The 15,439-nt window shown below is 43.7% G+C and overlaps 2 protein-coding genes across 2 annotated transcripts; both read left to right on the top strand.

The window, feature by feature from the left end:
• The first annotated feature begins 2,182 nt into the window (after nucleotides 1–2,182).
• Nucleotides 2,183–4,575, top strand: LOC106913354 (uncharacterized). The gene is made up of 4 exons (XM_088016034.1): nucleotides 2,183–2,193; nucleotides 2,344–2,400; nucleotides 3,500–3,556; nucleotides 3,659–4,575. The coding sequence occupies exons 1-4, from the start codon at nucleotides 2,183–2,185 to the stop codon at nucleotides 4,566–4,568; spliced, it is 1,035 nt and encodes a 344-aa protein (XP_087872160.1). The 3' UTR covers nucleotides 4,569–4,575.
• Nucleotides 4,569–11,026, top strand: LOC148154078 (uncharacterized; the record flags this gene model as incomplete). Its single annotated transcript, XM_088016033.1, has 1 exon — nucleotides 4,569–11,026. A coding segment is annotated over one exon (6,426 nt), but the record flags the coding sequence as incomplete, so codon positions are not given.
• Nucleotides 11,027–15,439: the final 4,413 nt, after the last annotated feature.

Below are 15,439 nucleotides of genomic sequence, written 5' to 3'. Positions count from 1 at the left end.
TGTTTAGCCCTAATGGGCCAGCCCAAGTGGGCCCCATTTTAGGTTACCATATCGGTCCCATACAGTTAGCCCAGATAAAACCCATGCCCACTCATAACCCATGTAGCCCACATCAAACCCAAGTGGGGCCCACCTATGCATGCTGGCTGGGGAAGGGCAGCTTTGTAAGCACAGTGAGAGAGCAACCATCTCAGCCGCTGGAAACGCTGAAAATGAAGGCTGTCCCTGTCCTGGGGACATTTCTGGAGCCTCTCAAGTTCATCGTAAAAAGGAAAACTGTTTCACAAACAAATAACGAAAGCCAAAGGAAAGACAAGGCGTCTTCAACCAGAGACTTCTTAAAATCTGTTGTAATATAGAACATTAATTAAATGTTTTGTTGTTGTTTTTAAATTAAGCAAATCTAACACTTGGACACTGAATAAAGTAATAAAACAATCCTTAGAAAATGTCTTTCTAAATATTCTGGCATTAAACAACTAGAAAGCGAACAAATAATTATTTTTGTACCCGGTTAGAATTTAGTCTGATGTAAAGTCAAACTGTGAGAAAAAAAAAAAAAGTTTTTTAAAAGTAAATTTAAAACTTCTAATAGTACCACCAGGTGGAATTAGTTATTTTCACTTCCAATGTCAAATAAAAGACGCTTTCAGTTGTGCGGCATTTCTTTCTCAGTCATTTTTGAGAAAATCGACATGAAGGCGTCCAATAGGGAATGACACCTTTTGCTCGGCTTTTTCTGAACAAAGGAATCCTTTGTTTGCTGCTGACGTCATTCACGCGCTCAAGGAAATAAAATATAAATCTCTAATACCAGCACTGAAGACATACATGTCTTCAGTGCTGAAGACAAGCACTGAAGACAACCCTAACCCTGAATGTTATGGTAACATTCAGCTGATGCTGATGTTACCGTAAGCAGGCTGCTGTTCTGTTTCATAGAACTTTCTTCCTGCACGTTTGCAGTGGGTTGGCCAAATTTGCTGCTATTTATATCTCCAGATGAAGAGATTTCCCAAAAACAATTTCTATATTTAAGTATGCAATGACATTGCATGTATAAATAATAATTAAAAAAAAAACTTCCTGATAACATTTGCACATATTTGAAATCAAAGATTTGGTATATAATTTTATATGGTTTTGGATTTAGTGTCTTGGATATTGCTGGTAAAACAAATGTCATATTAGTCTTACAGAAAACAAGTAGGTATAAATGTTTTGTGCTTATCACTAAACATATTATTATTATTATTATTATTATTATTATATTTTAACCACTACACACATATCTTAACTAAATTTAGGCATATACATACAGGTTATCTTAAATGTTGGGAAATATAATATCTGTATGAAATTTTATTCATTCACTTTTGCATTTGTGTTTTTACTTGTCGCTAAGTGGTTTGTGTAACTCTTTTCAAATATTGTGAACTTTCTGTTTCTTTTTTGATCCAGCTCATTTAAAACTGCGATAGCTCAAAAATAAAATTGAATGTAGCAAAAACCTTTGTTTTAAACTTGAGAAATCTCTCAGTGACATCTACAACAGAAACGTCTTTGATTATATTGTCAGACCCTTATGCGCGTTTTAAAATACATTCCAGGATTGCGAGGTGCTGACCTACAGTATTATTTTTGTTGAATATAAAGTTTATTCCACTGAACAAGTTTTTGGCAATATAAACAAGTTTTATAGTGTTTAAAAAACTAAACACGAGGTGTTAAAGTGTTCAGTGTGAGAGAAACATAATGATGCAGCCACACCTTTGCATTCTTACCCTTGTGAATACTACTCATGAAAACACAGTTGCAGTTTAAAAGCTATTCATCTTTAACAAGAGGTCTGTCTAAAGGTATTGTTGTTTGAGTTAGTCTTTAAATACATCAGACACTTTATAAATAACTTAAACCTTTGTACAAAACAGTCTGTTCAACTTTATAGGATGTAGATTTCATAGCATCTGTGCTAAAAAAAAAAAAGAAAAAGAGAGACAAAATGAGACATACAAATTTCTTTTAAAAAAAAGAACTTGTGGGGCAAATTAAAGTGAAAATTATTAAAACGACCAAGTCATTCAGTACAATGACTTATGAAACTATGAAACCCTCTTCTATTAGTCAGTGTTACACCCCTTTCCATAAACAAGACAAGTTAATGACGTCTGGTTTGTTCACTATGATGGAATGGTTAGACAAAAGGAATGCAACCAAATTACCGTTGCTCAGTGAGATGTTTTGACACCAACAACAGTACAAAAAAAAAAAATTTCAACCTGCGTCATACTTGCAATAGACAAGTGATATATAAGGTTCAGCAGCAGACTGGTTAACCAAGAGTTGGAGGAGAAGCAGGACAGGATTCGAGGAACTTTTTGAAATCTGCTACTGCCTTGGGTAAGTACATTTCTTGGTCTAATAATGCATGATTGATTTCACAATAAGGTACATTAGTACAAGGCTTTGTAATTTACACCTGCATGAGAAATCAAGGTTTTAGCTTTTCTTTAAAAATTATCTTGATGTGATTTGTGTTTGAGGTTCTCACTGTCATTGTTTAGCTGTACTTGTAATGACTATGACCCCCTGCCCTCATCCCCCCAAAGACAAAATTCAAAAACAAAAAAGCCTACTGTGTGAAGTGCTTTTGCCAATAAATTTCCTATAAATTGACAGAAAGGTAAAAAAATATTGATGCAGTCAGAAATACATTTCTATTTAATGCAAATGTAAATTGGAATGAATGACTCAATTTTTACGCATATTTATGTGTCTTTAATATTGGCAAGCTTGCTAAAAGTGTAACATTTTCCACACATGATAAAATGGTGAATGGGAAGACTTTAAGATAGATTAAAATATGTCAAAACAATTTAACAACTTTTAATGGGTAATAAAGTGTAGATTATGACTGGGAACTAAATGTTGATGACAAAATATAATCTACAGAATACATGGGCAAAACCTTACATGAAACATTAACACGTTTAGTTCTTCATTTTTTAAAAAAAGTTATATTTAAAGTTTTTTTTAGCTAAATAAATATGGCTATATGTACTGCTTATTTTAATTTCCAATAGTTAAAGAACATTGTTTTTGTTAAAAAACTGAAAAAACTAAAAAGAAGATATTGTAGATGAATACATCAAATTGATGTGTTTTCTGTTTTGATAATTGTTTGAGCATGGACAGTCAGATGCTCATAGCTTGTGTGGAATAATTTTCCTTGTCTTCTTCTGTTCTTGAAGAAGACAAAGGCTGCTTCATTTTGTCTCTTTATTTAAACAATTTATGTATAATAATTGATCAATTACAATTTATACAATTTATTACAATTTAGATATAATTTATTATTTACAAGTAATATAAAAAACTTACAATTGTGTTCTAGTTTATGTTTTAAAATATCTGTTATAAATTCAGTGCATCTGCAAAAGTCTATTCAGTTGGTGGAAGTCTGTAAAGTCACAAGTGTTGATGTGTTAAACATTTTCAGGACAAAGATTGGAAATGGGTCCGAAAGGAATCTTGATGATACTACTGATACTAAATGGTAAGTTCATGATTGTAAAATTTTAAAAAGTTTGTGTGAATAAGAAGCTGTAAAAAAACAGTGTAATAAAGTAAAACTTTTCCAAAAATAACTAACCGACAGCAAGTACAACGCTGACGGTTGCACAGACAACCACAACAGCTGCTCCAACCACAACAACAGCAGCTCCAACCACAACCACATCAGCGCCAACCACAACAACAGCGGCTCCAACCACAACCACAGCTGCACCAACCACAACCACATCAGCGACAACCACAACCACAGCAGCTCCAACCACAACCACAGCAGCTCCGACCACAACCACAGCAGCTCCGACCACAACAACAGCTGCAACAACCACAACCACATCAGCGCCAACCACAACAACAGCGGCTCCAACCACAACCACAGCAGCTCCAACCACAACCACAGCAGCTCCGACCACAACAACAGCTGCAACAACCACAACCACATCAGCGCCAACCACAACAACAGCGGCTCCAACCACGACCACAGCAGCTCCAACCACAACCACAGCTGCGACAACCACAACCACAGCTGCTCAAACCACAACCACAGCGACTTCGACCACAACCACAGCAGCTCCGACCACAACCACAGCTGCTCCAACCACAACCACAGCAGCTCCAACCACAACCACAGCAGCTCCAACCACAACCACAGCTGCTCCAACCACAACCACAGCAGCTCCTACCACAACCACAGCAGCTCCAACCACAACCACAGCGACTACGACCACAACCACAGCAGCTCCAACCACAACCACAGCTGCTCCAACCACAACCACAGCTGCTCCAACCACCACCACAGCTGCTCCAACCACCACCACAGCTGCTCCAACCACAACCACAGCAGCTCCAACCACAACAGCTCCAACCACAACCACAGCAGCTCCAACCACAACAGCTCCAACCACAACAGCTCCAACCACAACCACAGCTGCTCCAACCACAACCACAGCTGCTCCAACCACAACCACAGCTGCTCCAACCACAACCACAGCTCCTGAAACCACAGCAGCTCCAACCACAACAGCTCCAACCACAACCACAGCAGCTCCAACCACAACAACAGCAGCTCCTCAAACCACAACCACAGCAGCTCCAACCACAACAACAGCAGCTTCGACCACAACAACAGCTGCTCCGACCACAACCACAGCGGTTCCAACCACAACCACAGCAGCTCCAACCACAACAGCTCCAACCACAACCACAGCAGCTCCAACCACAACAACAGCAGCTCCTCAAACCACAACCACAGCAGCTCCAACCACAACAACAGCAGCTTCGACCACAACCACATCATCTCCGACCACAACAACAGCAGCTCCGACCACAACAACAGCAGCTCCAACCACAACAACAGCTGCTCCGACCACAACCACAGCGGTTCCAACCACAACCACAGCAGCTCCAACCACAACAACAGCAGCTTCGACCACAACCACATCATCTCCGACCACAACAACAGCAGCTCCGACCACAACAACAGCAGCTCCAACCACAACAACAGCTGCTCCGACCACAACCACAGCGGTTCCAACCACAACCACATCATCTCCAACCACAACAACAGCAGCTCCGACCACAACCACAGCGGTTCCAACCACAACCACAGCAGCTCCAACCACAACAACAGCTGCTCCAACCACAACAGCTGCTCCAACCACAACAACAGCTGCTTCGACCACAACCACTGCAGTTCCAACTACAACAGCTCCTCAAACCACAACAACAGCTGCTCCAACCACAACCATTGCAGTTCCAATCACAACAGCTCCTCAAACCACAACAACAACAGCTCCTCAAACCACAACAACAGCAGCTCCAACCACAACAACAGCAGCTCCAACCACAACAACAGCTGCTCCAACCACAACCATTGCAGTTCCAATCACAACAGCTCCTCAAACCACAACAACAACAGCTCCTCAAACCACAACAACAGCAGCTCCAACCACAACCATTGCAGTTCCAATCACAACAGCTCCTCAAACCACAACAACAACAGCTCCTCAAACCACAACAACAGCAGCTCCAACCACAACAACAGCAGCTCCAACCACAACCACTGCAGTTCCAACTACAACAGCTCCTCAAACCACAACAACAGCTGCTTCGACCACAACAACAGCTGCTCCAACCACAACCATTGCAGTTCCAATCACAACAGCTCCTCAAACCACAACAACAACAGCTCCTCAAACCACAACAACAGCAGCTCCAACCACAACAACAGCAGCTCCAACCACAACAACAGCTGCTCCAACCACAACCATTGCAGTTCCAATCACAACAGCTCCTCAAACCACAACAACAGCTGCTCCCATTACAACCACAGCAGCTCCAACCACAACTACAGCTGCTCCAACCACAACAGCAGCTCCAACCACAACTACAGCTGCTCCACTAACAACCACAGCAGCTCCAACCACAACTACTTCAGATCCAACCACAACCACAGCAGCTCCAACAACAACTACAGCAGCTCCAACCACAACCACAGCTACTCCAACCACAACAGCAGCTCCAAGCACAACTACAGCCGCTCCAACCACAACAACAGCAGCTCCAACCACAACTACAGCAGCTCCAACACCAACCACGGCTGCTCCAACCATAACAGCAGCTCCAACCACAAGTACAGCTACTCCAACCACAACCACAGCAGCTCCGACCACAACCACAGCAGCTCCAACAACAACCACAGCTGCTCCAACCACCACAGCAGCTCCAACAACAACTACTTCAGATCCAACCACAACCACAGCAGCTCCAACAACAACTACAGCAGCTCCAACAACAACCACAGCAGCTCCAACAACAACCACAGCAGCTCCAACCACAACTACAGCTGCTCCAATCCCCACCACAGCAGCTCTAACAATAACCACAGCTGCCCCAACCACAACAGCAGCTCCAACAACAACTACAGCAGCTCCAACCACAACCACAGCTGCTCCAACCACAACGGCAGCTCCAACAACAACCACAGCAGCTCCAACAACAACCACAGCAGCTCCAACCACAACTACAGCTGCTCCAACCACAACAGCAGCTCCAACCACAACTACAGCTGCTCCACTAACAACCACAGCAGCTCCAACCACAACTACTTCAGATCCAACCACAACCACAGCAGCTCCAACAACAACTACAGCAGCTCCAACCACAACCACAGCTACTCCAACCACAACAGCAGCTCCAAGCACAACTACAGCCGCTCCAACCACAACAACAGCAGCTCCAACCACAACTACAGCAGCTCCAACACCAACCACGGCTGCTCCAACCATAACAGCAGCTCCAACCACAACTACAGCTACTCCAACCACAACCACAGCAGCTCCGACCACAACCACAGCAGCTCCAACAACAACCACAACTGCTCCAACAACAACCACAGCTGCTCCAACCACAACAGCAGCTCCAACCACAACTACAGCAGCTCCAACCACAACTACAGCTGCTCCAACCACAACTACAGCAGCTCCAACAACAACCACATCAGCTCCAACCACAACAGCAGCTCCAACCACTACCACAGCTGCTCCAACCACAACAACAGCTGCTCCGACCACAACCACAGCGGTTCCAACCACAACCACAGCAGCTCCAACCACAACAGCTCCAACCACAACCACAGCAGCTCCAACCACAACAACAGCAGCTCCTCAAACCACAACCACAGCAGCTCCAACCACAACAACAGCAGCTTCGACCACAACCACATCATCTCCGACCACAACAACAGCAGCTCCGACCACAACAACAGCAGCTCCAACCACAACAACAGCTGCTCCGACCACAACCACAGCGGTTCCAACCACAACCACAGCAGCTCCAACCACAACAACAGCAGCTTCGACCACAACCACATCATCTCCGACCACAACAACAGCAGCTCCGACCACAACAACAGCAGCTCCAACCACAACAACAGCTGCTCCGACCACAACCACAGCGGTTCCAACCACAACCACATCATCTCCAACCACAACAACAGCAGCTCCGACCACAACCACAGCGGTTCCAACCACAACCACAGCAGCTCCAACCACAACAACAGCTGCTCCAACCACAACAGCTGCTCCAACCACAACAACAGCTGCTTCGACCACAACCACTGCAGTTCCAACTACAACAGCTCCTCAAACCACAACAACAGCTGCTCCAACCACAACCATTGCAGTTCCAATCACAACAGCTCCTCAAACCACAACAACAACAGCTCCTCAAACCACAACAACAGCAGCTCCAACCACAACAACAGCAGCTCCAACCACAACAACAGCTGCTCCAACCACAACCATTGCAGTTCCAATCACAACAGCTCCTCAAACCACAACAACAACAGCTCCTCAAACCACAACAACAGCAGCTCCAACCACAACCATTGCAGTTCCAATCACAACAGCTCCTCAAACCACAACAACAGCAGCTCCAACCACAACAACAGCAGCTCCAACCACAACCACTGCAGTTCCAACTACAACAGCTCCTCAAACCACAACAACAGCTGCTTCGACCACAACAACAGCTGCTCCAACCACAACCATTGCAGTTCCAATCACAACAGCTCCTCAAACCACAACAACAACAGCTCCTCAAACCACAACAACAGCAGCTCCAACCACAACAACAGCAGCTCCAACCACAACAACAGCTGCTCCAACCACAACCATTGCAGTTCCAATCACAACAGCTCCTCAAACCACAACAACAGCTGCTCCCATTACAACCACAGCAGCTCCAACCACAACTACAGCTGCTCCAACCACAACAGCAGCTCCAACCACAACTACAGCTGCTCCACTAACAACCACAGCAGCTCCAACCACAACTACTTCAGATCCAACCACAACCACAGCAGCTCCAACAACAACTACAGCAGCTCCAACCACAACCACAGCTACTCCAACCACAACAGCAGCTCCAAGCACAACTACAGCCGCTCCAACCACAACAACAGCAGCTCCAACCACAACTACAGCAGCTCCAACACCAACCACGGCTGCTCCAACCATAACAGCAGCTCCAACCACAAGTACAGCTACTCCAACCACAACCACAGCAGCTCCGACCACAACCACAGCAGCTCCAACAACAACCACAGCTGCTCCAACCACCACAGCAGCTCCAACAACAACTACTTCAGATCCAACCACAACCACAGCAGCTCCAACAACAACTACAGCAGCTCCAACAACAACCACAGCAGCTCCAACAACAACCACAGCAGCTCCAACCACAACTACAGCTGCTCCAATCCCCACCACAGCAGCTCTAACAATAACCACAGCTGCCCCAACCACAACAGCAGCTCCAACAACAACTACAGCAGCTCCAACCACAACCACAGCTGCTCCAACCACAACGGCAGCTCCAACAACAACCACAGCAGCTCCAACAACAACCACAGCAGCTCCAACCACAACTACAGCTGCTCCAACCACAACAGCAGTTCCAACCACAACTACAGCTGCTCCACTAACAACCACAGCAGCTCCAACCACAACTACTTCAGATCCAACCACAACCACAGCAGCTCCAACAACAACTACAGCAGCTCCAACCACAACCACAGCTACTCCAACCACAACAGCAGCTCCAAGCACAACTACAGCCGCTCCAACCACAACAACAGCAGCTCCAACCACAACTACAGCAGCTCCAACACCAACCACGGCTGCTCCAACCATAACAGCAGCTCCAACCACAACTACAGCTACTCCAACCACAACCACAGCAGCTCCGACCACAACCACAGCAGCTCCAACAACAACCACAACTGCTCCAACAACAACCACAGCTGCTCCAACCACAACAGCAGCTCCAACCACAACTACAGCAGCTCCAACCACAACTACAGCAGCTCCAACCACAACTACAGCTGCTCCAACCACAACTACAGCAGCTCCAACAACAACCACATCAGCTCCAACCACAACAGCAGCTCCAACCACTACCACAGCTGCTCCAACCACAACAGCAGCTCCAACCACAACTACAGCAGCTCCAACCACAACCACAGCAGCTCCAACAACAATCACAGCAGCTCCAACCACAACTACAGTAGATGCAACCACAGCCACAGCTGCTCCAACAACAACTACAGCAGCTCCAACAACAACCACAGCAGCTCCAACAACAACCACAGCAGCTCCAACCACAACAGCAGCTCCAACCACAACTACAGCTGCTCCAACAACAACCACAACTGCTCCAACAACAACCACAGCTGCTCCAACCACAACAGCAGCTCCAACCACAACTACAGCAGCTCCAACCACAACTACAGCTGCTCCAACCACAACTACAGCAGCTCCAACAACAACCACATCAGCTCCAACCACAACAGCAGCTCCAACCACTACCACAGCTGCTCCAACCACAACAGCAGCTCCAACCACAACTACAGCAGCTCCAACCACAACCACAGCAGCTCCAACAACAATCACAGCAGCTCCAACCACAACTACAGTAGATGCAACCACAGCCACAGCTGCTCCAACAACAACTACAGCAGCTCCAACAACAACCACAGCAGCTCCAACAACAACCACAGCAGCTCCAACCACAACCACAGCTGCTCCAACCACAACAGCAGCTCCAGCCACAACTACAGCTGCTCCAACAACAACCACAGCAGCTCCAACAACAACCACAGCAGCTCCAACCACAACAACTTCTGCTCCAACAACCACAGCTGCTCCAACCACAACTACAGCTGCTCCATCCACAACTACAGCACCTCCAACCACAACCACCGGTGCTTCAATAACAACCACAGCTACCCCAACCACATCCACAGCAGCTCCAACCACAACTACAGCAGCTCCAACCACATCCACAGCAGCTTCAACCACAACAGCAGCTTCAACCACAACAGCAGCTCCAACCACTACCACAGCTGCTCCAACCACAACCACAGTTGCTCCAATAACAACCACGGCTGCTCCAACCACAACTACAGTTGCTCCAACAACAACCACAGCAGCTCCAACCACAACAGCAGCTCCAACAACAACCACAGCAGCTCCAACCACAACAGCAGCTCCAACCACAACCACAAGTGCTCCAACCACAACCACGGCTACTCCAACCACAACTACAGCAGCTCCAACCACAACTACAGCAGCTCCAACCACATCCACAGCAGCTCCAACCACAACAGCAGCTCCAATCACAACCACAAGTGCTCCAACCACAACCACCGCTACTCCAACCACAACCACAGCAGCTCCAACCACAACCACAGCTGCTCCAACCACAACTACAGCTGCACCAACCACAACCACAGCTGCTCCAACCACAACAGCAACTCCAACCACAACAGCAGCACCAACCACAACCACAACTACAACTACAGCAGCTCCATCCACAGCTTCTCAATCAAACACAACAGTTTCGTCTCCCACCACAGCTCCTAAACCAACCTTGATGCCATCAACTCCAAACCCAACCACAGCCTTTCAACCAGTCCCGGCTACTAACACAACTACAACTACTACAACTGAATCTCCTGCTCCAGTTTATCATGTTGGAGTGGTTGTTTTCATACCATTTAATGAAGATGTCAAAAATGAAACAAGCCAACAATTTAAGGACCTTGCAAAAAGGATCACAGCAGTAGTAAGTGCATTAGTAAAATGTATCGTTTTGGTCATATTATCAGACATTCAATTGGAATATTAAAATATTCAGTTATACAACATTCTTATTGTACTTAATTTTTTGTCCTACAGTATGACATGCTCTACAGGAAAGCTTTCGGAGCCCGCTTCATCCGTAGTTATGTCATTGCATTTAGGTAAGATTAACTATTCATTTATTTATTTAAAAAAATGAATATATGTTTTCCTAAACTTGTTTTTTATGATTATTTTGCAGAGTTTCTTTAGCATCCCAAATTCGAATGAATGTCACAGAAGCAGAAGTTGGGGTGGAGTTTAACAAAACCACTCCACTGGTGGAGCTCCCAAAGAACGAAGTAGTACAAAAAACGTTAGAAGATGCTATAGATACAGCCAATAACAACACTATCATGGATGTCCCATTTTCACCTGGCTCTGTCCAAGTAATACGTAAGTAAAAAGTGGTCTAACACAACACAGAAACAGAGCAATGTAAGTTTTTATTTAAGCAGCATTGTCTTTTTTCTTTTCTTTTTCTGGCAGGCACACCTTTGCCAACCACATTGCCCACTACAAATTCTACAGTCACTACCATGGCTCCAACCACAACTACAACTACAGCAGCTCCATCCACAGCTTCTCAATCAAACACAACAGTTTCGTCTCCCACCACAGCTCCTAAACCAACCTTGATGCCATCTACTCCAAACCAAACCACAGCCTTTCAACCAGTCCCGGCTACTAACACAACTACAACTACTACAACTGAATCTCCTGCTCCAGTTTATCATGTTGGAGTGGTTGTTTTCATACCATTTAATGAAGATGTCAAAAATGAAACAAGCCAACAATTTAAGGAACTTGCAAAAAGGATCACAGCAGTAGTAAGTGCATTAGTAAAATGTATCGTTTTGGTCATATTATCAGACATTCAATTGGAATATTAAAATATTCAGTTATACAACATTCTTATTGTACTTAATTTTTTGTCCTACAGTATGACATGCTCTACAGGAAAGCTTTCGGAGCCCGCTTCATCCGTAGTTATGTCATTGCATTTAGGTAAGATTAACTATTCATTTATTTATTTAAAAAAATGAATATATGTTTTCCTAAACTTGTTTTTTATGATTATTTTGCAGAGTTTCTTTAGCATCCCGAATTCGAATGAATGTCACAGAAGTAGAAGTTGGGGTGGAGTTTAACAAAACCACTCCAATGGTGGAACTCCCAAAGAACGAAGTAGTACAAAAAACGTTAGCAGATGCTATAGATACAGCGAATAACAACACTATCATGGATGTCCCATTTTCACCTGGCTCTGTCCAAGTAATACGTAAGTAAAAAGTGGTCTAACACAACACAGAAACAAAGCAATGTAAGTTTTTATTTAAGCAGCATTGTCTTTTTTCTTTTCTTTTTCTGGCAGGCACACCTTTGCCAACCACATTACCCACCACAAATTCTACCACTGCAGTTAACCCAACAACCAAAACCACAACTACAACTACTGCAGTTAAACCAACAACCAATACCACAACTACAACTACTGCAGTTAACCCAACAACCAATACCACAACTACAACTACTGCAGTTAAACCAACAACCAATACCACAACTACAACTACTGCAGTTAAACCAACAACCAAAACCACAACTACAACTACTGCAGTTAACCCAACAACCAATACCACAACTACAACTACTGCAGTTAAACCAACAACCAAAACCACAACTACAACTACACCTCCAACTGTGGAGGCAACAATCACAAGGAAACTGACTTTCAGGTCTCGTGGCGAGACCTTCACCACTGATTTGCTGAACCCATCATCTGCCGCATTTAAAAGTCGAGCTGCACTTATAAAGTCATATGTAAGTCTTATTTCAGCTGATAGTAAAATATTTGTCAAAGAGCTTTAACAAACAACACTTTCAAGTTGACATATGTTGTGAGACAGAACCATAAAGCTGTTCAAGCATGTCTAAATTAGTTTGTATCGAAAAAATGAAAATTGAATGAAAGAAACTATTTTCTATACCCTGTGGGGGCAAAACTACAGGGGGGGCAAATTAGGGTTGTTAGAAAAGAAATCTAGACCTTCCCCTGTACAGTGTAAATTTATTCCCTGATTTAGAATTGGAATATAGAATATGTATTTGATATAATTTCAGGTTTTGGATGAATGATATATGTATAAAAATTACAACTTTAATTTACAGAACAATATTTTTCTTTGTCTTCCTGCAGCTTGAACCTCTCTTCCAGCGAGAGTTTTCTACGTTACGCGACTTCATTGTAACTTCATTCAGGTATGATCTGCAGGTGACTTTAAACATTACTAAATATAAATGTGGACAAATTAACTGATATTTTGTTTCATTTTTAGCAACGGATCAATTATCAACAACATGAACCTTAAATTCTCAGCAGCGTTTGTACCTAGCAACATTCAAATTGCAGAGGTTTTGCTGAAAGCAGCTTCGAACGTCACAACTTTCAACATCGACACTGGTTCTATTTTTGTGGATGACACAGGTAAGCTAAATTACATTCAAATAAAAATGAAAAGATGAAGTTAGCATTGCAATGATACAAAATCTGCAATATAGCAGAGAAGTTTCTTTTCAAATAAGGTCATGTGTTTGTTTTCCTCACTTGCAGCTGTATCGAGTGGAGTAAGCCACAACATCAGCCTCATCACTGCACTCAGCTTGGTCCTGTTGTCATGGCTTCTTTCAAACCAGCAATAATGACCCTGCTGGTTTCCAGAGGAAGATGTACTGGAAAATGTCAATTTTTACTGGTGTGAAGAAGGACATTCTAAAAATTCACTCATGACACTTTAAAACTTTAAAAACATTTATTGAAACTTGATACTGTGTAACAGTGATTGTGTTTATTTGAATTATCAGGCCATTCTAGTTTGTTCGTATCAGTTCTTTTTTATTTATTTATGTAAACTTAATTATTATGGTAAAGTAATATAATTTATGATCTTTGTACGGTAACATGCAGGTAATTAAGGATTATTTAGGTCAGAGACTGTTTAGGTAATCCTTAAGATTTCTCTCTCAATGAATATTGTATGGCTGTCTGATCAATGTCCTGTATGATTGTCTAGTTTTTCTTTTTCTTTTAGTTATATTTATCACACAAAAATATTCTGTATTCAGTATTCTGAAAGTATTTTGCTTATTTTTTTCCTGTATAGCAATGAGTATAATAAAGATAAATTATAAGATATAGCATTGGTCCTAGACTAAATTTACCAGAGGGTCCATTGTGGGGCCATTGTTTTTTTTTGTTTTGTTTTTTTTAATGGGGGCACAGAGCAAAAAAATGAAAGAAAAATCTTCACTTTATATATTATGTGAAGGTCCAGATTGCAGAGCACTGATCCAGGGGCGGCTTGGGTTGAAATTCAGCCTGGGGACTTGATTTGAAGATGTCTTTTATCTGTTCTAAAACACAATCAACATTTAGCATGTACATATTTAATGACACAATTAAAAGTAACAAAAGTTTATTAAGCAATCAGATTATAAAAATTAAAGCAAATTTAATGGAACAAATAAACAACCTCCAAAGCTATACAGACCTATTTCAATCTGGAGACAGAGAAAGAAAGCGATTAAAAGGTTTATTAACAAGTAAACATTAAAGTTATTTAGCTAAGGACGTCGAGCTGGAACTGCGATAAGCTCGATGGACATTCCTGATGCTGCATAGGAATGTAGTCCCCCATAAGTGAGGGCTGAAGCTGGGGCCGAAGCCCGGGTAGGAGAGGTTACATTATGCAGGGTTTGCAGGTTGGAATTTGAGGGGAGCAAAGGAGGCGGCAATACAGAGAGGGCATCAGTGAGGAGTCGTGAGGAAGACATTGTCTAAGGTCACTATAAGGAGTAGGATGGATAGGGGCCAACATGGGACACCACGAGGCGTTGGATAGTGGGATGCTGGTGGATGAAGGCCAGCAGGGGATGCCGTAAGGCGTTACATTGAGGGAGGTTGGTAGATGAAGGCCAGCCGGGGATACCGTAAGGTGTTGAATGGTGAGATGCTGGCAGACGAAGGCCAGCTGGGAGCGGAGCGAGGCATTAAATGGAGGGATGCTGGTAGATGAAAGCCAGCATCCTTCATCTGGGCTTCATCTACCATGAATGATGCTGTGGTTGGAGGCACAACCACAGCACCTCCAACCACAACCACAGCTGCTCCGACCACAACAATCGCAGTT

This window comes from Poecilia mexicana, unplaced genomic scaffold, assembly GCF_051168715.1.
Source record: "Poecilia mexicana isolate PSO_F unplaced genomic scaffold, ASM5116871v1 scaffold_18, whole genome shotgun sequence".
Taxonomy (NCBI): Eukaryota; Metazoa; Chordata; class Actinopteri; order Cyprinodontiformes; family Poeciliidae; genus Poecilia; species Poecilia mexicana.
Note: the sequence above shows the minus strand (reverse complement) of the source record. Positions and strands in the feature narration are given on the sequence as shown.

Bases quoted from the DNA above. Each gene is read 5' to 3' on its own strand.
- LOC106913354 (XM_088016034.1), top strand. The intron at 2,401-3,499 runs GTAAGTACATTT...AAACATTTTCAG, and splicing joins GAAATCTGCTACTGCCTTGG to GACAAAGATTGGAAATGGGT. The intron at 3,557-3,658 runs GTAAGTTCATGA...ACTAACCGACAG, and splicing joins GATACTACTGATACTAAATG to CAAGTACAACGCTGACGGTT.